The sequence below is a fragment of the Pygocentrus nattereri genome, chromosome 11 (genome assembly GCF_015220715.1).
Source record: "Pygocentrus nattereri isolate fPygNat1 chromosome 11, fPygNat1.pri, whole genome shotgun sequence".
NCBI classification, from domain to species: domain Eukaryota; kingdom Metazoa; phylum Chordata; class Actinopteri; order Characiformes; family Serrasalmidae; genus Pygocentrus; species Pygocentrus nattereri.
Window position 1 is genome coordinate 18650101 of NC_051221.1, and position 24921 is coordinate 18675021.

At 37.1% G+C, this 24921-nt stretch overlaps 1 protein-coding gene across 1 annotated transcript in view; it reads right to left on the minus strand.

Moving 5' to 3' along the window:
• Positions 1–24921, minus strand: part of LOC108438823 (dedicator of cytokinesis protein 2) — a 127861-nt gene that overhangs the window by 95778 nt on the left and 7162 nt on the right. Inside the window, exons 5-21 of the mRNA XM_017716894.2 lie at positions 24760–24856; positions 24335–24483; positions 22635–22770; positions 21976–22133; positions 21552–21633; positions 21271–21406; positions 20894–20969; positions 20588–20664; positions 19297–19547; positions 18166–18264; positions 17485–17557; positions 14350–14453; positions 13645–13831; positions 12127–12224; positions 11918–12007; positions 11575–11675; positions 9633–9767 (exon numbers count right to left, since the gene is read on the minus strand). Of these exons, the coding sequence (XP_017572383.1) occupies positions 9633–9767; positions 11575–11675; positions 11918–12007; positions 12127–12224; positions 13645–13831; positions 14350–14453; positions 17485–17557; positions 18166–18264; positions 19297–19547; positions 20588–20664; positions 20894–20969; positions 21271–21406; positions 21552–21633; positions 21976–22133; positions 22635–22770; positions 24335–24483; positions 24760–24856 (2049 nt within the window). The remainder of the gene's footprint in view (positions 1–9632; positions 9768–11574; positions 11676–11917; positions 12008–12126; positions 12225–13644; positions 13832–14349; positions 14454–17484; positions 17558–18165; positions 18265–19296; positions 19548–20587; positions 20665–20893; positions 20970–21270; positions 21407–21551; positions 21634–21975; positions 22134–22634; positions 22771–24334; positions 24484–24759; positions 24857–24921) is intronic.

Genomic DNA, 24921 nt, shown 5'->3' on the forward strand with positions numbered 1-24921 from the left:
TTCTCTTTGTATCTCTCTTCTATTTCTGGTGTTATCTGTCTCTCCAACTCATCCCCCATGTTCCCTTGCTCCCCCATTTAACTCAGTGGTATTCAGTCATCATACACTGAGCATTTTCTGTCGTTTGTTTGCTCTAACATGCCTGACTAAACTCACATAGGATTGGTTGATTAAACAAGAGTTAGTGTGTTCGGACTGTCCTTGAAAAGAATTCACTTAAACAAATCGTAATTACCAGCTGTTCATGTTTGGATGAACATATGAAACTGTTACATTTATTACAACAGCAATGTAGGCCCATCTAAGACAAGCCAATCATGTCAACAGATCTGTCTACTGTGTTCACATAGTATAAAAGAACACAATGGCTAGTGATACATTACAGTTCATAAATTGGGTAACACTGATCTCTCTTATATAATAGTATCTTTATTTCATTCAAAACTCAGCAGTTAGAGTGCTTATCTATAACAAAAACTGCACATGCCACCCCCATTCTTAGCCAGCTGTATTGGTGCCAGATTAGCCTTAAGTACTACTTTCAAAGTTTCATGGTTCCACCCCTGCATATCTTGCAGAGTTCCTTTAACATTACAACAACCCCCTCCACCTCCCTCTGGTCCTCTGACAGCAGTCCCTTTAACTAGAATGGACTTTCCTGGTGGCAGATCTTTCAGGGCCATAGTCAAAAAAGTGTGGAACTTCGTCCTCTAATCTCTTCAGGACTTCCACTATCTCATCCTTTCCTCTTTAAACAACACTTCTCTCCTTCCTCTGCCTCATATTTTTAAGACTACCATGCTGTATTGTAAAGTGACCTTGTGGTTGTGAAAAATGTTATATAAATAAAACATAATGTAACTTTCTATTACTTGTATTTACAACTTCACCATCCTGACAAGTGTTCTGTTCACAAGCTAAATGCACCATTAAAGCAGGGAAACCTTTACTCCACGGAGAATAGTTTTCCATGACTGAATCCATACATACACCCGCCTTCCCCAACACACACACACAAGCACACACATGTCTCTTTCTCTGAGGTGCAAATAGTGATATTTTGTTTGTATTTTCCCGTTTGACATGAGGTCAATATTCAATACAATTGCAACATACTATGTATGTTAAAAATGCTAAAATGACTCTACCAAACTCTATTTCTATACTACATATAGCGCTGGGGAAAATGTTTTGCCCCTAACCCAATTTCTTTTATTTTAGCTAATTTTAATATAAGATAAAAACAACAAAAGTAAACACAAAGTGCTTTTAAATGATCATTCCATTTATTTGACAAAGATTTATTCAAAGCCTATATCACCCATGTGAAAAATAATAATGATAATGATAATTGATAATTTCCCCCCCTAAACCTGGTTGTTGGCAGTAAACCAGCCTTGGCATTAATAACTGCAATCAAACGTTCGCGATAACTTGCAAGTCTTTCACATCGCAGTGCAGGAATTTTGTCCCATTCTTCTTTGCAGAATTGTTTTACTTCAGCTAAATTAGAGGGTTTTCGATCATGAACTGCCCATTTAAGGTCTTACCACAGAATCTGAATGGGAAGAAAATACTCCATAACTTTAATTTAATTTCTTTTGAGCCATTCAGAGGTGGACTTAATCAATGCCCTGCACATAACCCTACTGTGCTTAAGATTTAGGTCATAAACTGCCAGGCATTTTTCTTCAGGATTTTCAGACAGAGAGCAGAATTCATGGTTCCATCAATTATAACAACTCGTTCAGGTCCTGCAGAAGCAAAGCAGCCCAAAACCATCACAATACCACCAACACTTAAGATGTTCACCTGGGTTCTTTTGTGACCTTCTAGATGACTTGTCAATGCGCACATGGTGAAGTTTTGGTGGGCAGACCACTTCTGGAAAAGTTCACTACTGTTCCAAGTTTTCTCCATTTGAGGATAATGGCTCTCACGGTGGTCCTCTGGATTCTCAGAGTCTTAGCAATGGCTTTGTAGCCCTTTCCAGACTGGTAGATTTCAAGGACTTTTTTCACATTTGTACTTAAATCCCTTTTGAATGTGGTAGCCATCTAGCCTGCTTCACATTACCAGACAAGTGATGTTTAGACTTAACAGGTTTGCTAGTGAAATCAAACCTAGCAGTTTTCAGTAACTGAATTTGGTTAACTAGTTGACTTAGTAGCTAAGGAGGCAATTACTTTTTCACATTGGTCCAGGCAGGACTGAACCGCATTTTTCCTTCAATAAATAAAAGCATCATTAAAAAAAAACATTTTGTGTTTACTTGGGTTACCTTTGTCTAATATTAAAAGTAGTGTGATGACCTAAAACATTTAAGTGTAGCAAATACACAAAAATACAAGAAATTGGGAAGGGGCTAAATACTTTTTCACAGCAATGTAGATTGATTCAGCTCATAAACCTGCAGTGACATCACTCACAGAAAAATGTAGATACACATATAGGCATGCAGGCATCAGTGCACATTCAGCTACGCATGTCAGTGTGATTCTACCAGTGAGTGTCCACATTCAATGTAATGGTGGAGCGATCACACTGAAGAGACTCTGCTAGAAGAGAATAACAAAGCCTCAATTAAGTCACACAGTGTGAGACTGTCAGACCAAGGCCACTAACTTAACACCGTGATAGATATCTTACCTTTGGATTACAGTTTTTAATATGAAAAACTTGGGACGATGGCAAACCAGATATACCATGGCTCTTAATGCCTGATGAACCTGACGTATAGCCAGTGTTCATGGTTAATTCTTATAATCTTACCACTTTTTAACACTCAGTTTAAACGGCATATAGTCTACAATTTTTTTTTTTTACTCTTATTATGTAGATGTGATTTTGTGTACAAAAATTATAAAGAGAAATGTGGTCAGTGCATGTTAAACTGGTTGGGGTTCATGTCAGATGAAGCTTAGGTAATGGACATTGCTCCTCCAGATGAATGAATCAACCAGTAGATTATGATTTCTAATGGGCTTCTACATTCTACGTAAGTTTTTTCTTCTTTTTTTCAGTAGATGGTTTCATCATGTTAGTTACTTGCTAGCAAATGTGAGCAAAACTCTCACAACTTACAGCGCTGGTAAAACAATACATTGGGTTTTCACCAAATTGCTGACCTGTATATTTTCTCCCAGACAAATATCTAAATATTTGTTTTAGCGTTTAACACTTAGAGTGGTTAACTGAAATTAGAGTACCCGTGCACATCCCTAGTATCAACTGTCAGTCCACATGTATAATCATGCTGGGCTGTGTCAGTCTAGAACTGCCACACTCACTCTAATATACATCTGGCACACAAAGTGGCACATCTGTCAGAAAAGTGACAGGCATCGCTGTACAGCTGCTAAAGGACTCTCACGTTCATACACAAAACACTGATTTATACTCTGATGTCTGTGTTTACTACACCACTGAGGTAACACTTGTTTGGATGGGCAACTTTGTACATCTTTAACTACTTTTTAAGTAAACATGTGTTAAATACAACGGAGCTTGAACTTGCATGTGAAAGATCCTATTAAATCTATCCTTAACCCTAAACCTAACCTCAAGGTAAAACCTACACCTATTCCTAAATCTAACCCTAACCTTAAAGTTGCTGATAATCAACTGAAACAACAAAAAGGTTGTTAATAATTTAAGTATCTGTAGACCATCTACAGACGACCACCCAAATAAAGTGTGTAGGGTTCTACATGTATTGGTGTGACAGTGTTTTAAACTGCTTTGTGTGAGTCTGTTCAGATACCTGCAATGGCTCATATTCACAAAGCTTCTCAGAGCACAAGTGCTAATCTAGGATCAGATTCCTGTCTTTTTACTACGGCTTTACCAAAGGAGCAGATCCTAAATCAGCACTCCAAGAGGCTTTTTGAGTATGTGCTAGCGTTATCAATGTTACATGCAGACTACAGGCATTTTAACTTTATACTTAAATGATTAATAATTAAGTGACCCTTATTATTAGTCCCACAATGGAGAAATCTGACCTCCGCATTTAACCCATCCATGAAGTGAAACACCACATACACACTAGTGAGCATGCACACACACACACTAGGGGGCAGTGAGCACACTTGCCCGGAGTGGTGGGCAGCCCTATCCACAGCACCCGAGGAGCAGTTGGGGGTTAAGTGTCTTGCTCAAGGGCACCTCAGTCACGTACTGTCGGCTCTGGGGATTGAACCAGCGACCTTCCGGTCACAGAGCCGGTTCCCTAATCTCCAGCCATGACTGCCCCACTTACGATGTAAACCATTACAGAACAGCATCACTGGAGTAACAGTGGAGCAACAATGGCTTAGGTTACTAATTTATGACACTTTTTCTCTCATGCTTGATGTGATACAGGAGAAAAAGCAAGTCAGATTTCCTGAAAGTATAACTGGCTATAAAGTTAGAGGAAGGGAAGTTAAGATGTAGTGGTAGAATACCAAAGACATGGTTCAATTTTCAAGGAACACACATTCAAACAAACAAATGAATAAAATAGCCTGTCCCAAAGTCCATATCTGTGATTTGTGGACTTGCTACAGTGTGCACTCACCTCAGGTAATCCCAAATGAAGCATTAACACCAGGGTATAGGTATGTATCTTGCTTAGACGTCATAGCACAGCTGGTTATTTTAATTTTTCTCCCCAAAATTATAATATATAAACCTTTTATTCCAATTACATGGGGACATTATGAGAAATGCTAATAAAAACAAATAGCAGTGATTAAGCAATTTTCTTTGTTTTACCTTATGAACCTTATAAATTGTCTCTTTAAAATATGCACTCATTCCAAATGTTATGCCTGCAACTTGTTCCAGAAAAACTGGGACAGGAACATGTTTACTATTGCATTACTTCATCTTTCCTTTTAAGAATATTTAACAATTATTTGGGATCGAAGACAAACTACAAAGAAGACAAAGTACTCAATTTTTTTTTGTTCATCAAGGCATCAATAATGTTAATATACCTTTAAAGGTACAACAATGGAGTTAATCTCTAATTATGTACCTTCAATAAATTTATTCCAGGGAAAAGTACATATTTGTACCTTTTCGTGACCAAATGTTTTTTAAACAGGATAATAAAATAACATGGCTGGGTACAAGACTGGTATTTAGAACCCACGATTATGATAGTGAGTGATTTATGTCTTTTAAATAGGTCAGAGTTACCCGCACTCACACTTGATTGTCATAAAACTAATTGAAACTCCTGATTCTAATTATTCCCTAAACTGAACTGATATTTCTGGAGGTTCATTTGCTTTTGCCACCAAAGACATTTAATGTTGGATCACATTTTCAACATATATTCACGAAAACTCTACAATTACTTATAGTTATATTTCCTCTTTATGTATCATTATGACTTAAATGAAGAGCTGATCAGATTTATGTAGAAATTCTGAAAAATTCTAAAGGGTTCAACTTTGTAGCACCACTGTACATAGCACAACATTCACTATTAAAATGACATACATATACTCTCCATAAATCCATAGGAACACATACACACATTCACATAACACCAAAAGTTGAAGGATGGAATACCTGGATTTGGGACACATAGCAAACACAAATAGCACCAAACACAGCGGGACATCAACCTTAAGGCTAGAGGTCTAGTAATAAAGCTAACACACACACACACACACACACACACAAACACACACACACACACACACACACACAAATATACTATGGCATAGTGTTAATCCTGGTGGCCCATTTGAAATGAAAAAGCATTAAAAGGTCTCTTCCACTTTAGAAACTGCAGAGCTGTCAGAACCCTTTGACCACTATAATATGGCCAACAGATGGATGAGGGTTATTACAAAAAGTGGAGAGACACAGAGAGTATATAAGGACTTAAAAAGAAACGTAGTCAGAAACAAAGACCAGGAGTGAGATGAACAAGGGTCAGGAAACAGAGGGGACCACAGGACAAGAGAACAGAGCAGACAGGTAAGAGAAGGACAAATGGATAGATAACTGAAGAGAGACATATAAATGCTTTGGATAAGCATGTGGATGTAAACATCAAAAAAAAACTGTGCAATCCAGAGAGAAAAAGAGACAGACAGACAAGGAAAGAAAAAAAGAAAGATTACTACATTTTAATGTAATTTACATATAAATTCTCTTTCCCTAAATTGTTTTAGACGTTTCAATTCCTGGCAAGATAAGTGCACTATTAGCTGTCATGCCAATAAAGTATGCATCCAAAATCCAAAGGAAAAGAGAGGGGTAGGAATGGGCGCAGAGAGAGGAATGAGAAGAGCATGAAAGCTGGAGAGAGAAACAAAGAAAGAGAAAGAAAAATGGTAGAAGCAAACCTCTGCAGTGCTCCTGGATGTTTGCCCAGTAATCTATCTCCATCACATCATACTATCTAATTAAAAGTCTTTCTAGTTATCATATGCTGCTGCATGCGCTGAGCCAGACAATGAATCCATCTTTCTTTTCTGTCGTTTGTCAGTTCAGTCTATCACAAACGCTAATTCAGACACTCGCTTCATCATTAATGCTCATTTAGCATTGCACACACACACCATTCTCCATCATTGTTCATTTAGCTGCTGTTGAAGCATCAATGCTTATTAGGCATTAACGCTGCAGTCAGCTTCAAAGTGCCGCCACAGAACTAGTCAGATAGAAGACTGCAACACACAGACACACACAGAAAGTTTTCTTTGTAGAGTGTTTTCACTGGCTTTGGCAGCTATATGCTCCTGTACTACAACATAACCCAACCTTCAATAACCTGAAGAAAAGGCAAGCACAAGGTATATCGTCACACTTTAATGCTAACAATTAACATGATAAATGTTGTCATAAGATGTATACCTGAAAACAGTCACACACTAGAGATCGCATTGCAATATATATTTTGGCATATATATAAGTTGGCTAGCCATTCAAAAAAGTGGACTACTTTTCAATAACTACTATGGATGAATTAGAATGCCTGAATATTCTGAAATTTCATGAAAGTTTAAAAATTGTAAATGAGGTAAATTAGATGTTAGATATGTAAATACATTTGTCACTAGCATGATATGCTCTAAGAATCATGTCTGAATTATGGTTTCTGGTTTATAAAGGTAGCTGAGGTGAAAACAGACGATTAGATTTTGTCCATTTTTCTCAAAGACCTTAGATTGGCACCTTTTTCTGTGTAAATTTCAAGCTACACATCACTTTCTATGGATCTGTGGACTGGGTTTAAAGTAGTACATTAATGGTAAGATACTGAGCACTAATGTCTGTTGTCACTGTCTCCTGGCACATCTGGTGTGTAGGATCCTGGAGTGTGAAGGGGAGGTTAGTACTTGATTATTTTTTCAATAATTCTTAAAAATTTCAAATATCAGATTTGACCAAAATGCCCATTCCTAATAACTAGTTGCGAGTATCTTGCTTCTAGGGGCTAGCAGAATGAGATGATTATGTATTGCAGAAGAATTTCTGTTGTAAGTAGCCTCTCAGACAAACTGAAATATGTTTTATATGATTTTGCAATAATTGTGTCAAAATAATAATTAAAATGTAATTCACCTTATATGAATTGGCACTCTCTTATAACATATTTGAAATTGCATTATCAAATAGAGCCCCAAATTAGGAAGATGGCAAAATTCTATTGTATAAAGGGGAAACAGCACCTCTCTCTTTGCAATTACATATTCATGCCTGCTGTGTGCATTCTGTGGCAAAACGGTTTTGAAAATGCATTCGACTCCACTGCATTTTAATTTATATAGTCTTTCACCTACTGATCATCTCATCAGGACACTACCAAAAGCATACTCAGTGGAGCATGCATTGCATCCAAAAGTTTGCAGCCATCCTTACATCAGCAGATATAAGTTACACAAAGCAATAAATCCAATGTTCTTCTGAGAAGATCATCATATAACATAATCTGTGGTCCTGATAACAACCTCAAAACATCCTCTGAATGTTACAATTAAAACGTTCATAGGAACGTTTCCTGTGTGTCAGTATTGCTCCTGTTTGTGACAGACCCAAAAGATGACGTTTATTTAGAGACCCCCTGGCTAAATTCAGCTAAAATATGGCACTGTTCTGACAGGGCACAGTGGCTGTTGCCATCTCAGCCACAACAACTCGGTGTTTGTGTGTACTATAAACACAGCAATATATCCACATCTGATGATCACTAGATTTATCTCTATCTGCCACGTCTGCAGCCTAAGGTTGGTCAACACAGGCAATAATTTTGACTCGATCATTAAAACAGAAAATTCTGCCACTTGTTAGATTAAAGTTTCTCCGGGTGTCATGTGTAAAGACCCAAAATTATCTTGCATGGAATTAGCGTAGCAGGGGGATGGGTGCTGTTTCCCTTTTAAATTGGATTACATTAAGCATATTTTTTTACATTTGAATTTTTATTTTTTTCTAGCTTAGTCTTATTTTTGATAATGTAATTTCAACTGCATTATTAAAAAGGGAAAATGCATAAAAGACTGAAAATGCATGTATACATTTTAATTGTTGTTTTGACACCATTACTGCATAATCATATGGAACATAACTATGCAATGCTAGAAATATAATTTAATTTAAATAAACTTTAATAGCTACTTATAAACAATCTTAATCTCTGTGTAAATGAAATGCCAAATCTAGTATACCAAACAGCAAATTAAAATGGTAAAACAGAACTTGAACTTTAATTTTGAGCCTAAATTGAGTGTTTAAATTCAAAAATAGAAATACATTGCCATTTTACAAATTACATTTTTATTTTAATTTTGCTACTGATTTGCTTCTTTACATAACTTATAGTTGATAGTAGAATTGGTTTCATCCAGAAACTAATAGGAAAAAATAAAAGTATTTATTGCTTTACTGTCAGAAGGAAAACACTGCTTTCTGTACTCCAAACTTCCATATTTCCACCACCATAGTTCATTACTAAAATTGCGCCTAATGTGGCTAATAAATAATAAGCCTTTGTTTACTACCATTTGTATAAGTGCAAATTGCATGCCTCATGCCTCAGTATCACACAAGCCCTAAACCACTGTCAGAGTTATCTATAAAAATAGATGAAAGTACAAAAAAGTAGGCATCAAGATGGCTGCTACAACAGTTTCAACCTCTGCTACATATTTTGTCCATTTTATAAATAACAGTACGAGCAAATCTATTTGAGATTACCTGGAAAACTTGCTGCAAGTGTGCGATGATTTAGGCATGCAATTGATGTGAATTGGAGTACATAAGTTTCCATTACTTGTTAGCTACATTACCCTCATATCTCCACCGCAAAACTAGACTAACTAACTGGAAAATGGATGTTCCACTGAACTACCGCTTTAAGATTCACTGCAAAAGAGTAAATATATAACGCTAATGTGACAATGTGACACTCTAAGGGGACTCAAGTTCCCAGAATGCTTTGCTTTCCCAGCAGGACATGAGGCAACTGCAGTTCAGTGCCTCTTCCAGGCACTATTACACATGGGATTTGGTAAAACTTTGTTGATAAACAACCAAGCTGCAGCCTAACTATTAAGTCCGCCCAATAACCATGACAACTCACACACTCAAAACCACAACTAGCACTAGGCAAAAAAACCACTCACTGGGAGTACAGCATGCGGGAGCGGACAATGAATTTGAAGATGTACTCTAGGGCCTTCAGAGTGCGAAGAATTGGCTCACATGCCTCACCACGGCTGGACACATCCAGATACGTCTTCAACACTGACATCAGCTTTCTGTAGGAGAGAGTGTTCCATTTTTCAGTTCAGTTCAACAGTGTGTATTGTCAGGTAAAGTTGCATTATTTTCAAAGCAATTAGCAAGAAATGAGAGAAAAAAGGGAAAACAGAACAGAACAAAAGAGAACGGGATTAGCTGATCATTTAAATGCCTCACATTTTTCATATGTGTGTTCCGGATATCAAATACTTTAACGATGGCATTACTGTACTGTTGTGACAGAGTATGCATGTAAAAAGTGCATTCATCAGTAGAGCAATTCATTAATATCTTCTTGCCCCAAAAGATGCTCTTCTCTCTCATAATACTGCAGTTGCTCTAACAGGATTAAACAATAACATTAAAGTACTGTATAAATCCCCACACACACACACACACACACACATACACACCACCTCCCTGCTGTATAAACAGAGAGGATGTATTACTCTGCACTCTGATGTAACATGCATTATTTAGATGTTGTTAACCTATTTCCTTTTAATGGAGGATTTTAGGTGGATTTTGTTCATGTAGAGCAGAGTTTTATGAAATGAATATTATAATGATGTCCTTAGCTCTCTTTATGACATTTAGCCGAAGGCCATGATTCATGCTGTCTCTTTTTCTTTCACTTTCCCTCTGTCTTCCTCCCCTTCTCTCATTTTCTCAAAACAGAGAGAATGAGGGAAAATAGAAAGGAACAAGTGTAAAAACAGAGGGCACTGCAGATGACACCTGTCAAATATGTCAGACCTGCAAAAATCTCCAAAACATGCACTCGCATATACATGCTCACACACTCACACAACTACTGCACACTCTTCAGCCTGTTAATGAAAGAAAACCATTACTGCTAATTCTATTAATTGGCAGCAATGATGTCATATGGTGCAGAATTCAAAGACCACCCACAATTTTTTCATTTCCAGTCAAACTGGGCATTAGGTACAAGTATATATAGAAAATTACACAAAGTCTTCCAACACTAAACATAACATCTAAACGTTCAGTATTAAGTGTGTCTACCCTTTGCATTTATTACAACTTCCATTACAAGTTTTTCAAAGAAATTTGCAGGGATATATTTCTACACATCCAAAGTTCAGTCTTAGCAGTTGTTTGCATTTTCTGCTCCTCAAGTTCAAGTAATCCCAAACACATTCAGCGATGCTGAGGTCTAAACTCTGTGGTTGTCAGTCCATTGCTCTGAGAACACCAGCAGCTTCTTTGACTTTTCTTATTTCCTTTTCCTTAGCATCCTTTCTGAGTTGTCTTTTCATAGTGGAAGGATGGAAATAAATACCTGTAGATTTTTTGAGAACTGACCAAAAGTAGAGCTTAAATTTTAAGAGCAAAAAGACAAATTAGGAAGCCTTTAAAAGACTCCAATAAAAAATTTATAAAAACACTGGAGCAAAAATGCATATTAAGCACTCTGTTTCTTACTGTAAGAGAGAGCAGTGAAGAATTTAAAATATGCATTATCATCATGCAGACTGCCAGTGCACTGAGATGGCACATTTTAATAGAACTTTTTTTTAATTGAGTGAATGAATTTTTGACATCCCTACATGGAACACACAGTGAAACAGACATGATTGCTTCTAATCTAGTAGAGTAGGTCACTCTCATTAATCAGAAATTATTTATAAGCCTCACAAAGCTTTACAAGCATTATAAACGCACCAGAAAAAAGGAAAAGCTACAGAAACCTTGTTAAAGAGGTAAAGGAATATGTCTAAAACAGCTTAATTCAAACTGTACAAACAGAAAGATCTGTGTCTTTCTTTGTGTGTGTGTATTTGAAATATCTTTACTTACTTGTAAGCCAGAGTAGCACTAAAATGCTGTTTAATGTAAGCTTCCAACACAGTGTTGAAGTGCTGAAACTTCCTGTCTGCAATCAGTCCTATGATATAAATCTGAGAAAGAAAGAGAGAGAGTCAAGGAGAAAGACAATGAGAAAAAGAGACAATGAGACAAAGAGAGATAGTAAGAGAAGAGAGAGTTAGAGAAAGACAGAACAAAGAGAAAGAGAGGGAGTTAGACAGATATGGACAGGGGGTGTTGCATAGAAATATTTGGGAAATAAAAAACCCTTGTTTTGGGAAAATAAAAACTTGAATTTATTAAAGGTCTAGCAGCAGATGTGTGGGTTCCTCACCAGGGCGTCAAACACCAGTATGTCATAGTCGTCTGTCTGAGAGTGCTCCATCATGATGTTAAACAGAGCATCGAGTGTGTCCTGTAGAAACTGTATTCACACACACACACACACACACGCACACACACAGCAGATATGAAGAGGTTACTTTAACAACATATATAAAAAACACAAAATACAAACCCCTCTAACACTCCAAAAACGCACACCTTGACAACCTCCTCTCCATCGATGAGCTTGAGGTCCTGTAGGTTACTTTTAAGCAGTTCAGGCCGAGTTCTCCATTTAAGCAGCCCCAGCAAGCCCACTGCAAAACACAGACACACACACACACACACTCGTCACATCCTTCTGCTATTACACCTCATCTCCAAGCTGCTATTTTTCTGGTGCTTGTGTACGAACTTTGGTATAAAATCTAATTTGCATAATTCTCTCCTTACCCCAAATGTAATCAGCTAAGATACATTTTCTTCTGAAGCTTTGAGGCTAACACACTCTAGCCAGAATGGAAGCTTATACGTCATCATCATTGTGCAAAACTGCTTGCCTAATTCATCAAACTCCTACATCAAACCAAACATGCTAAGTAACCTCAAACTTGCTAATGTGGTTTCTGGCACTGTATTTCATAATATAATCAATGATATGCAGTGCTTGGCAAAAGACTTAGGCCATCTGAGAAATGATATGGAAATCTATTTGTCTGGACAAGAACCATTTATTTGTGCAAAAACACTGATTAATAAATACAAATAAATAAACAATACATTGTGACTTCTCATGAGATTGTGTTAGCTTCTCCATTTCCAAGCCTTATCTTGAGGAAGCCCAGAATTTACACATTTACGATCCAGTACCCAGTTCAGTTAATCAGTCCTTTATTAAGTTAAATTATGTTGTCCATGGAATTTAACCAATCCATGCAATCCATGAAGTTCTTCTAACTGTAGTAACTGTAGTTCCTCTAACCAATATATTAATAACCTTTCTGGAAAAAAAAACACTTGTTACTTCTGTATTTATGTTTATTTGTTTTTATTCTAACATTTTATTGTGAACAATCACTGGAAAAAAATCATTTTTTGACAAGATACACAGTTTAAAGCAATTTTCACAGCTGCCTAAGAATAGGTACTGTATGTACTTATGTATGTCACACAAAATCAGTAGAGGCAGCAATATTAAATTGTCGCTATGCAAAGAAAAACAATTGTCTCCAAAGTAGCGACTTTACAGGAGAAGACAAAAACATTGTTTAATTTTAATGTAAGTTAATGTAGAGATTTTACTCCAAGCAATTTTGTACTATTTTTATTGATCCATTGATCATGACATAAGCACAGTAGAGAAATGCTGAACTTTGTGTGTAATTTTGTTCATTTTAGACATTCTTACAAATTTTTAGTGTATATCCTAAAGTAAGGATTAAGGATCACTTATATTACAAATGCAGGTATACATGTACGTGTGTGGCTGTGCGCGTGTCCATATGGGCCCAGCGAAAGCAGTGTGGCGTGATTGATGTTTTTGGAAGATTCATTAATGTGATTAACGGGCTTTCTCAAGAACAGCTGTTATAGCACACCTGACTGTGAGCGTGTATGTGTGCGTGTGAGTGAGTGAGTTGGAGGATTTAAAGACTAAATGTCCATTTCACAGACAGAAATATACAAACCACCTTTTCTCTCTCTCTCATTCTCACAGGGATACATGTATACACATACCGTTCTGGGTGAGTTTGGTGGAGCAGACGAGAGTGGATATGGTGAAGCTGTCCCGTGAGCTGACGGACAGGCCACCTACACTGCTATTATTCCTCATTAGTGTGGACCCCTTGTGGACATCAGTGTGACTGCGCTCTGCCGGCAAAGACAGATAGGAGCTCACATCCTCCATGCGTTTACTATCACCCTAAAAGGAGAAAATAACACTTATATAAAGAACTTCACCACACCATGCCAATGCAGTTTTTAAAGGGCCCATATCAAGGAAAACCACATTACTGTTAAACCACATACTGTTAAAACCACATACTGTTAAAACTTCAGTTAATATTGTTCACTCCTCAGTACACATACTCTACGTTTGGAAATAGCTCGGTTTTGTTGTTACTTACTGACCTTAGGAGGAATACTTCAACATGTAGAGGAAAATTTCAACATGCTTGGAGAAGTATGCTAAGCACTCATTACTATGCAATCATGTAGATGTTCTATCATTTAGTACTTCTCAAAAAAGTTTTTCCTTAGTGTGCTCGAATATACCGTCATGCAGCATAGGCCACGGCAAGGTTCAAAGTACTCTACCCTATCTGCAGGATGCACATCTGCAATGCTGCAAACTCTTTTGACTGAGTGCCCTATGTGGGAAGACATATTACAAAAGGTAATATGCTCTCTGAATGTGTGTGAGTGAGTCCACTATCTGACCTTAAACACCATCAGGTCATGTATTCCATCCTTCAGCACTGTCCCATCCTCCTTCATCAGTCGCACAAACGCCATGGCAAAGTTCTTCTCACTCTTGTCCTTTGCTACAGAGATGAAAAAATATAGGAAATATATATGATAACATAGCATACAGGATCTACACATAGACATACAAATACATTTTTAACAATGTAAGAATATTCAGAATAACCTATTGCACTAAACTTTAAATGTTAAAAAACACTTGTTTTCAGAGAACTGAGGAGAACGGTAACTAAAAGAGAGAAAGAGAGAAGCTCCTTCAGCCTTATTTAGTCTGATCTTTTGAGCTTGACTGAATCTGACTATAGAAAGACAACATGCTCTGACTTTAGAGCAGAACTCGTGCCTCTTTCATACCAAGCAGCTGCTGGGTTCACGCAGGCTCACAAACTCAGAACCTGAAGGATGTTCAGAGGGTGGTGGAAATGTCATGCTGAGGCAAAATAAAGTTCAGGTGGCAAGAAAGTTCTGTCATTTGATGTATTTCAATTTAATTTATTTAATTTAGTTGAATTATTGAGGAACTACGTGGCAGGTCATTTAGTGTGAGCTTGTTCGATGAATTATACAGTGGGAAAGAGAGGCAGAGTGAGAGTCGTAAGGGAGAGAGGATTTACTTTACAGACCTAAAGTAGAATGTACAGAGCCACTCTGTATTTCAGTGTCTTTAACTTGCCCTCACTGACTTCACTTCATGACTCAAACTGCATGTGCTACATTACACAAGTGGCCACATGCAGGACTAGGTGAGGAGGGGACAGTGAGGCACTTATTTGTCTGTATGAATACACCTGCCCTCAGTTACTTTGTTATTGGTAGCAGTGTAACTCTTAGCTTGCTAACTTGCTAGCATGCTAGTAAAGTAACCATCGAACAAAGAAAAAGAAAATAGAAAAAAACAAACCAATAAAAATAATTTAACAACACACAAATAACAGATGGAGTAATTAAGTACATAAGCCAGTTTGAATATGGCAAATCGAATGTTATAGTTTTAAAACATGAAGTATTCTACAAGCACTGTATCGATCTGGCTTATAAACAGCTGCATTGGGCAACATTATATTGTTAAAGTCTTTGAATTTGAGGCAAAATTTTATTGTAGGTCAGGTTCATAAAGCTACATGGCAATTACATAAGCCTTTCAGTTGTCAAACCAATACAAACCTACATAAACATTTATAAACATCTACATAAACATGTCTTATTACAATAAGAGGCAATGTCATCAAGGCTGCTTTTGTCAACTTCTGCATCAAGCTGGAATTAAACTTAAGTCTGACACCACATTGAAAAACACAGTCTGAGACTGCATTTCATAAAATCCTGGATATTAAAACAGAATATTTTAGAATTTTGAATTTAATTAAAATGAATAAGACATGTTCATGATTCTGCATTGCTTCCAGGTCACTATTCTATTTAAGCCAGTTGGTGACATTGACCATGTTAATGTTTTTGTACAAAAAGGCATTTTTTAGTGTTATTCCTTTTATTGAAACTTATGTTCAGATAACTCTGGATTTTATCTACTTATCAGGGACTTGTCACTGCTAATGATCAGAGCTGTGTCAGTGCATGCTGTGTTATTAAAGCAAAAGAGCTTTATTTAAAATGTTTTTTTTGTTTTTTGAAATCTTTCTAAATTAAGTACTGCTAAAAAGATGCTTTGACAGTTTGTGGTAACACTGAATGAAGGTCTATGGTATTATAGCTATGCTGTGAAGGTTTGATAGTGATACTTTATTATGTATATTTTCTCTGGTCCTCAAGTAAAGTTAATGTTATATTGGTGTTCATAAGACTTTATGAAGCCCTATGGCAATGCCATGATACTGTAATGAGTTATGTGCTTTTTCTCTGACCGAGGACCCCAATATTTTTTCACTCTTCTACAACCTAAGAATAGCTCAACCACTTTAAACTGATGTCCCTGTAGTAACTGAACAATAAGCCTTAGTATATAATTAGCCTGGGATTTTAAGGGGTTAAGCAAAGTGAGTTCCTTTTTCCTGTTTATGCTAAAACACTAAACAGAGTTTGGCATTCAAAACGCTGCTTCCTGGAGTCACGTCTTCCCTTGAAATGTAGGAATCTTAATGTAAGATTAATTAATTAGGATAGCTTCAGGCTATTGTCATCTCCAAAAATGACCTGGGTAATAAATTTTGTCAGGATAAAAATGTCTATTGCAGTATTTTAAGAACAGCAGCAAACTGAAGACTAAAAAACACAGAAGATAAACTGTGAAATGGACAAAATGCTACTGTTATAACATGCTATGCCATTTCACCCCAGAAAGTGTTATGACAGCACCTAATGTCAACAAAAACCTGTCACTTGACATACAGTGGGGACTAAAAGTTTGAGACCACTAGTGAAAATGTCTCATTTCAAATTAGATTTTCAGCAGAACAATCCGAGTACATGCTGTAGTTTTTGCCCCATTTTGCTTTAATGACAGCATGCAACTGACAACAGTCTCTGATGAGTTTGATCAAATCCACCTGAGACTCATCAGAACACATGCTTAAATAGAAGGAATAAGACAAAAAAAATCTAATGTAATCAGACCAAAGTTCAGTGATGTAAAAACAATATATAATTGTAAACATTTCTTGTTCAACTTATTTGTTTGTTTCTATAAAATATATATATAACTTTATTTTTTCCCTCAAAATTCTAAAATGTTCTGTTGTTTATTTCCAGGATTAAATGAAATCAATCTCAGATTCTTAATGTGGTCCCAGATATGAGGACCCCACTGTATGTGTTATGTCAACTTGACATTGAAGTTGATCAATTTTTGTTAAAAATGTTGATAAAACAATTGCCACTTATTATAATAAGCCTATTTAAATGTTTATATAGGTTTATGTCACTTGTCATGAAAGGCCTAAGTAATTGTCATATAGCCTTATGAACCTGACCTGTAGTCAATCCATCATCTTTCCAATCATCTGTCAAACTTCACTTGAGCTAATACAGCAATGAAACAACCCATAAGATGACTCTGAAGTTTCTCCTTAATGGAAAATGATAAGGATGTATTAAAAACTGCTCCAAAATGACGGGCCTTTTCACAACACTCACACTCCTGAGAAGAGCGATGGCGGAACATGAAGCGCAGGTGAATCCTCGGCATCTCCTCCAGAGGGATTGCCACCTACAGACAAAAGGAGGACCAGATAACATTCGCAAACAGGATTTTAACTGTGGGTAAGTGTAAGTATTGGGTATGGCCAGCACTCTTTCTTACTTTGACCACACTGTCATCGTCATTTTGTTGCCTTCTTTGCCAAATGCGTCAAAGTATTTATCTCAATTAGTGCATTTAATTCACATCATTTTTTATTTGAATTCATTTCACTTTTAAAACAACTTTTAAAGCATTTGAAATAATCTTATATTTTATGACAATTAGAACCTTTTAAACTTTTAGTGATGTTAGTGCACTGAGTTACAGAGGTCTTTTACTATTGATGTTCTTGTAGTCAAGTCGAGCTGCCAGGATTTTCTGAAAAATGCTGAAATTTCCTGAAAGACTGGCTGTTGATAATTTGAAGTTGATTAGAAGATTATGGCCATTAAAATGGCTGTTGTGACTGCTGCTGTTCTGTCAAGGATTTGTTTTCATGCTTCTCTTCTTTGTGTTTATGTGGTGACCATGCAGTTGTCAACCTACTATAAGGTCCTATCTCAGCTGTGCTTCTATTTCTTGTTTTAACCAGGTACTTCTCCTAAAATAAGAAAAGAACAGAGAAACAGCCCAACCTTGAACGTTTCCATCCAGCGAGGTTGTTTAATCTGGTAGTAGATGACAGATCTGTATTCGCTTGCTGGTTGATCCCCTGCTCCTAAACAGATAGCGTTCTGAACAGGAAGATCAAGAAGAAGCAATCAGTCAATCAGTTTCCTAAACTTTGTCTATAGCCTCCCTGCACTATTCACAGCTGGCAGAGTTAAATAACTAAGTTGAATTTATCAGATGTAAAGTACAACTGTACTGAATTCTCTAGTGCAGAGCGTGTGTGAGCACATGTTCAGTAGAGAGTGCATTTAATATCACACTCACTGACTCTGTGTTCTCTCCTCTTCTGACACACACACACACACACACACACACACACTTGAAAGCAATCTATATCTGAAAGATGATGACAGATTGCAGCAGTGATCACTGACTTCTATCTAAAAATCTGAGAAGATCGATCCTCCACTATGCTATTTTCATTTGAAAATACAGTAAAAGAAATAACTGTAGTTTTGAACTCAAGGTTTTCTGTTTGACTTTTAAGCAATAGTTTGGTAAAAATCAAATTTACACAATTTTCCTCTTACTTATTTAGTCAATCAGCCAAGTTCGGCAGGGTTTGCGTCATTAGTTTTGCATTGAAGCTATAGGGCTAATGTTGCTAACAAGTGATGCAACCTTAGGTAAACCAACAAACCTTCCTAAAGCATCACACACTCTTCTCATACCATGTCGAGTTTAAGGCTGTTTATGTGGTTTCTGACACTGCATGATATAGTCTGTAGATAATACATTATTTATATTTACATTATTAAGTGACACTGTGTCAAGCTGCAATTTTGTCTGTACGTTTGTGCTTTTTTATAGATAACAGGATATCATACACTGTCAGAAACCACAGCAAATTTATTTGAAATTTCTGAACAACTGAACACATTTTGAGGTAACTGTGTGATAACTCAGGCCAGCAGTGTGCATGATGCTACTTCATTACTTCTTACCTACATTAGCCTCGCAGCTCCAGTGTAAAACTAAAGAAGCAAACTTTGGACACCAAGCATGTCTTGGCTGATCAATTCCATTTAGAAAAAGAGAAATATCCTGAAAATCTGTGCAATAGTTTTAAGTCCAAGGTCCATATCCACACTCACCGGCACAACCTTTCCCTCCTCATCGCACACTAGCATGATGACCTCCACATTCTTTTGTGTTGTTTTGTTGTATTTGTCGAAGTCTCCGGAGTGAAGTGTTAGGTAGATGTCGTTGCGGATGTCTCCAGGCATGATTATCTCAGGAAAGCCCAGTTTTCGGGCCACCACTGTGCTTCGGTCCACTAGGTGGGGGTATTCCTTACGAATCTGGACAATATCACCCACCAGCGCCTTCATTGTTACCCACAGCCCTGCAAGGTGCAACAGATTGGAGAAAGGAACGAGAGACATATCAAAATAAATGGGCAATTAAAGCCATAAAGTGGGAACATGCTTCTACACTGTGTCTGTTCATAATGGACAATATCTACTATGCTGCACTCAAGTTACAGTTTACATATAATTTGCTAGTCTACTCAGATCAATACTTTTGCACTAGCCATTCTTACACATCTCAAACTGTCCTTGACATTTACTGTCTTGTACAGTCGCAATATGTAGAAGATATAGAACACTGGTCAAAATACATCAAATTACGTGTTTTGTTGCACTGTAGTGAAAATAAGTACACATCCTTTGACCCAGGGTATTTTGTACTGTATAGTCTCGTATTTGCAGGTTGTTGAAACAGTAATAGGGGTTGTTGATATGGCAAAAATAGTGCAATATTTAAAAAAATTTCATGTTACTAAATATGTATCACATATATTCACTATATACTTTTTCTGAGGTTTGATAAGTTGGAACACAGAAAAAAGAAGCAGTTTTACATTTAAAAATACTCTCAAAAATTGTAAACACAATTATTTTATTTATTATTATAGTATTATATTACCCATCCCTAGAAGATAATAATCTTCTCTTGCTCTGCATCTGGTCATGGCAGCAGAAAAGGCCTCTTCCTTGAATATGTAGTTTGTATACAGTCCATGATTTCTGATCCTGAGCAGCCAATCGTGAATGCAAGCAAAGGCCAATTCAACCCCACTCAATACAATATAAAGGAAAAAATGGGTTCATATAGCTGATGTAACTGAACTCCATCCAACCATTTCTGTCCCTGCTCTCTCGATTTCTCTCTCTCTCTCTTCTCACCACTAGCTGGTGTTAATGAAGCTATAAACCTTAGCTGTTCACTGTCTGAGGCAAATCATTAGAAACCAGACCCTTGCTCCCTCACTGTCTGAAGAAAGGCTTATTGGATGCTTTGTTATAATAAACCTTTAGCAGAGAGAAATAACACCACTGTACTGCACCGTAAGGGAGAAATAACAGGAGCAGTTTGTCGTACCCTGGCCTCCACTGTCTCCTCTGGAGGCCGTCACCTTGTTCAGGAGTGTGTGGAGAAAGTCATTCTCAGCCAAGACCCTACAATATGCACATGTGGGAGCAGGGAAAAGGCAGTGAGGTGAATCGCATCACAATATCAAAAATGCCAAACTAAATAAGTGACAGACAGTAGAAAAAAGGAAAGATAAAGATGGTGTCTGGTCTGATGGAGGTGTGAGAAATAAGAAAATAGCAAAATAGACAAGAGAAGAGAAGAGAAGAGAAGAGAAGAGAAGAGAAGAGAAGAGAAGAGAAGAGAAGAGCTTACGGATGGACAGGGATGAAATATTGCTTTTCTTCATCACATTCCATCTTTCCTTTGATGATGTCACTGATGTCCATCACTAACAAGGAAACAACAGTGATGGCTTCAAATTCAACTAATAACTTTTCAGACAGCCAAACAAGCTTTCATATGACATTAAACAGTTTCGTATGGCATTGAACAAAACAGCATATAAAAACATGCTAACTTATGTTACTAGACCACAAAACCATGATTATAATGACACTAAAACCACATCTGAATTGCTTCAATTGAACTGCCTTTGCAGCGAGATCTTCCAGTTTTACCAGTTGTCCATCAGACAGATTTTGTATTTCTTACATGAAATAAACTCTATTCCTCCGTTTAGTCCAATATACCTGCAACCCCAAATGGCCTGCGTAGTCCTGTGGTGAACTTCTTAGTGCTGGTGTCTTTCAAGTCCATTCTCCCAACACGCACAATCTGACATATAAGATAAATCTTCTCTCTGTTCAAGTCTTTGTTGCCTAAATCCTTCAGAGAGAAAACAAGGGACAATTATTAATGTCTTAGAAGGTGTACGGTTGCCTTCAAACAAAACATTTACTGCTATTTAATATTTAACACAAAATCTTTGATGCAATGCATGTGATAATGGTCCCCTCTGGTGTTCACTTACAGTAAACACCACCTTCAGGTTGTTCAGCATCTCGACATCTTTAGGAAAACCTTTATCACCCCATCTTACCAAATAGTTCTCACTGCAGTAAGAAAGAGAGACTGTTACAAATTGTTTGCTTTTTTCCTGATGTTCAGTTTAACGCTTGTTTAAAAATCATTGTTCTCATAGCTTATAGCTTCCTAGAGACTTCTGCCTGCTCCATCTTCACAAACTTCAGAGATATGAATAAAATATTAAACTAAGTCTAAAATGTCTTGAGCTATTCTGATGCTATATTGTTGCCATATTGTCTGCTCTAATTGGAATTTATTTTGAACTATGGAAGTGAACACAAGCAACAAAAAGACAAATGCAATGATGGAGCTGGACTACAAAACTGTTTCATTAAGATCTACTGTTGAAACATTACTATGGAACGCACCTGACGATCATTTGTTTGAGGGGGTCGTACAGAGACATGAAAAGTTCAGATTCTTCTCCAATGCGACAGACAAAATTCCGTACAAAGACATAGAGGCTGTGTGTGGGTGAGGACTGGATTCGTGCTGAGACTCCAGAATGATCCATCTGCACATTAGACTAGAATGGTGAAGCATAAGGACCCGTGTAAGATGCAGTTGTTTAGATTAAAATCACTTCAACAATCATCTGACTCAGCCACATTAATCACTGCCTGATTAGGCTGTGATTTGCTCCAGCTTAACTGCGGTTCAGACTCATCAACATGGCAATGCTATAATTAGAAAACCTAATAAAACCATAATTGTTTATTTTTTTATTTTTTTTATGGCAGCTGACTTTGTGCAAATAATTCATGTTGTATGGACCAAAGTATAGATAATTTTTCAGGTTTAGGTTACATTAACAGCTATAACATTCAATTATTTCAGATAGAGTAACCATATAGGGTATAAAATGTTCTTCTGACTGCAGCAGTGGGCATGGTTGCCAAATTTAGTTTGCTAATTTCATGTTTGTAAATGTAGTTCAGAATTCTCCACTATAACATTCTGAATATAGTCACCAATTTTCAAAATTAAGCAACTAGGTTGTTAGAAATATCTGATCTTTCTTCCTGACCTGCTCTTCTTTGATACGCTCCGAGATGGTTGCTGTGGCGTCCTCATGAGCTCTAAACAAGCTGATAACACTGGCATTATCAGGGTCCAGAATATTCCCATTAACATCCCTTACTACTAGATCCAACTCCAGGATCCTGCACAGGGAGAAACAGAGATAGAGAGAGGAAGACCATGTCATCAATCCTGCTCTTCATACCAAGGTGATGTGTGCAATACACTATATCCATGTATGTTCTTATGCAAATATTTTCATACTTAATTGAACAATATATGTGAAAATAAAACATTTAAAAAGGTCAAAAGAAGGCCAGATGTCCCCAATCTTTTAAGGGGCACTGTTTATCTCTAACACTGAGCAAGCCTCAGACATGAGTGACCTACGCTATACATCTTGTATCAGACCAGCCTACACAGCTTAGCTGGTAGTGTAGAAAAAGATGAAAAATGTCCTGGATTTGCCTGCATTGCCTTTAATAAAATGTATAATATACCCTGCACCAGTGGTTTGCAACTCTGGTAGCCCCTGACCTGCGTATTTTAGTACTTTCCCAGCTCCCAACATACCTGGTCCAACTCATCAGCTCATTTGCAAGCCCTTCCAGAGTTGAAGTGAAAGTGTCAGAGAAGGAAAACACAAAAATGTGGAGGACAGCAGGTACTCCAGGAACAAGTTGGGAAACTATGCCCTACATACATGCACCACACATATTTAAGTTAATGCATCTGTAACTTCAGTTAACAAAAGAAAAAAATTTTGGACAATAAGGACATTTGGACAATGTTGATCCTGACATCATAGGTTACTATGTTTATCTATGATTTTGCTACAAATGCTACAAAGATGCTTTTCACATCTTTGTCCTAAAAATGTACAAAAACAAGTCTAAAAACAAACATATGCACACACCAAAGTTACACACAAACACACTCAAACGCACACACATATACACACAGAACCATTTGTTTATGGTTTTATGAATTCAGTGGGGGGAGAATGGGATAGAGGCAGGTTTTGAGGTGTACTTGTTTGCAGTGGATTTCACTGCAATACAGCAAAGAAACCCCTTTGCATGTACCTTTGTTAACGAGGAACTAGCAGTTCTCCCACCCAATTTAGACAGAAGCCTTTTGACCCTTTCTACTTTATCAAAGCCTGTTCTAGTGAAAAGACACTTCTTCAAAAGATGCTTCGTTTGAACTCTCCTGAATGTCTAGAACAACGACTGAATAAGACATCAAACAATCAGTCTCACCTAAATATCACAGGTAATTAGGTATTTTCTCCTAATATATACATGAAGGTAGACGAAGAGCAGAGCTCACTGCCATATTTACAAAACTATCAGCCGAAAATCTCATATGAAACAACATAACAGTGCTTACACAAATTAACTAGATGACTAAATTCAAACATTAAATTACTTATTCAAACAGTGTGCATATAACTTAACCCCTTGAACCCGAGAGTTGATATTCAGTTATTAATATAGTTATATATAATATATTTAGTGCTCAGTAACTACTATGAATTATTCAGTTTTATGGAACTAACATGTAAGTTATGCAGCTATGAGAGATTAATTGAAGTGTACTGATGAATTCAGACCTGTAGGGTTCAAGGACTTAAACCACCACTATGACTTAAAACAGACAGATGAACGGACAGAGACAGAAAAAAAGATGACAGAGGTGTAGTACTTATTTCCATAGTCGATTTTAGATGTGACTTTCTGTTTGAGTTCCTTAAACTCATCGCCAGGCAACGTGCCAGAGAGCAGCTGAGAGCGCCATTCCATCAGGTCCCACATCAAACCCTGTACCTGCTTAAAACGCACCTTCTTATTCACCTACAGAGTCAGAAACAGAGTCGCTCACTTGTGAGAAGGTAAATACTTGATTTACCGTGAGTTAACATTAACAACAAGACAGCCATATCACTCATACACTAAATACCTTATAGAACACACAAGTACCTTTATTCCAGGCACATGTATTCTAGGGATGTATATTTCTGTCCTCACAATGAGCCTGATGAGTCTTTAAAATTGTTTATGCATTCACCACATACAAATACACACACACACACACACGCACACACAAACAAACAAACATAAATGTAGTACCACAAACAGCTGTTTCCAGATGCTGCCCCATTCTCTCAATGTGGTGGTAACTTCCTTAACTAGAGGCATCTCTGCAGAGGTCACAACCTCTTCATTCCTACAAAAAGAAAGAACAGAAGAAAGCTGTAAGAGAACTGTGACCTGGAAGATGCAATCAGAGAA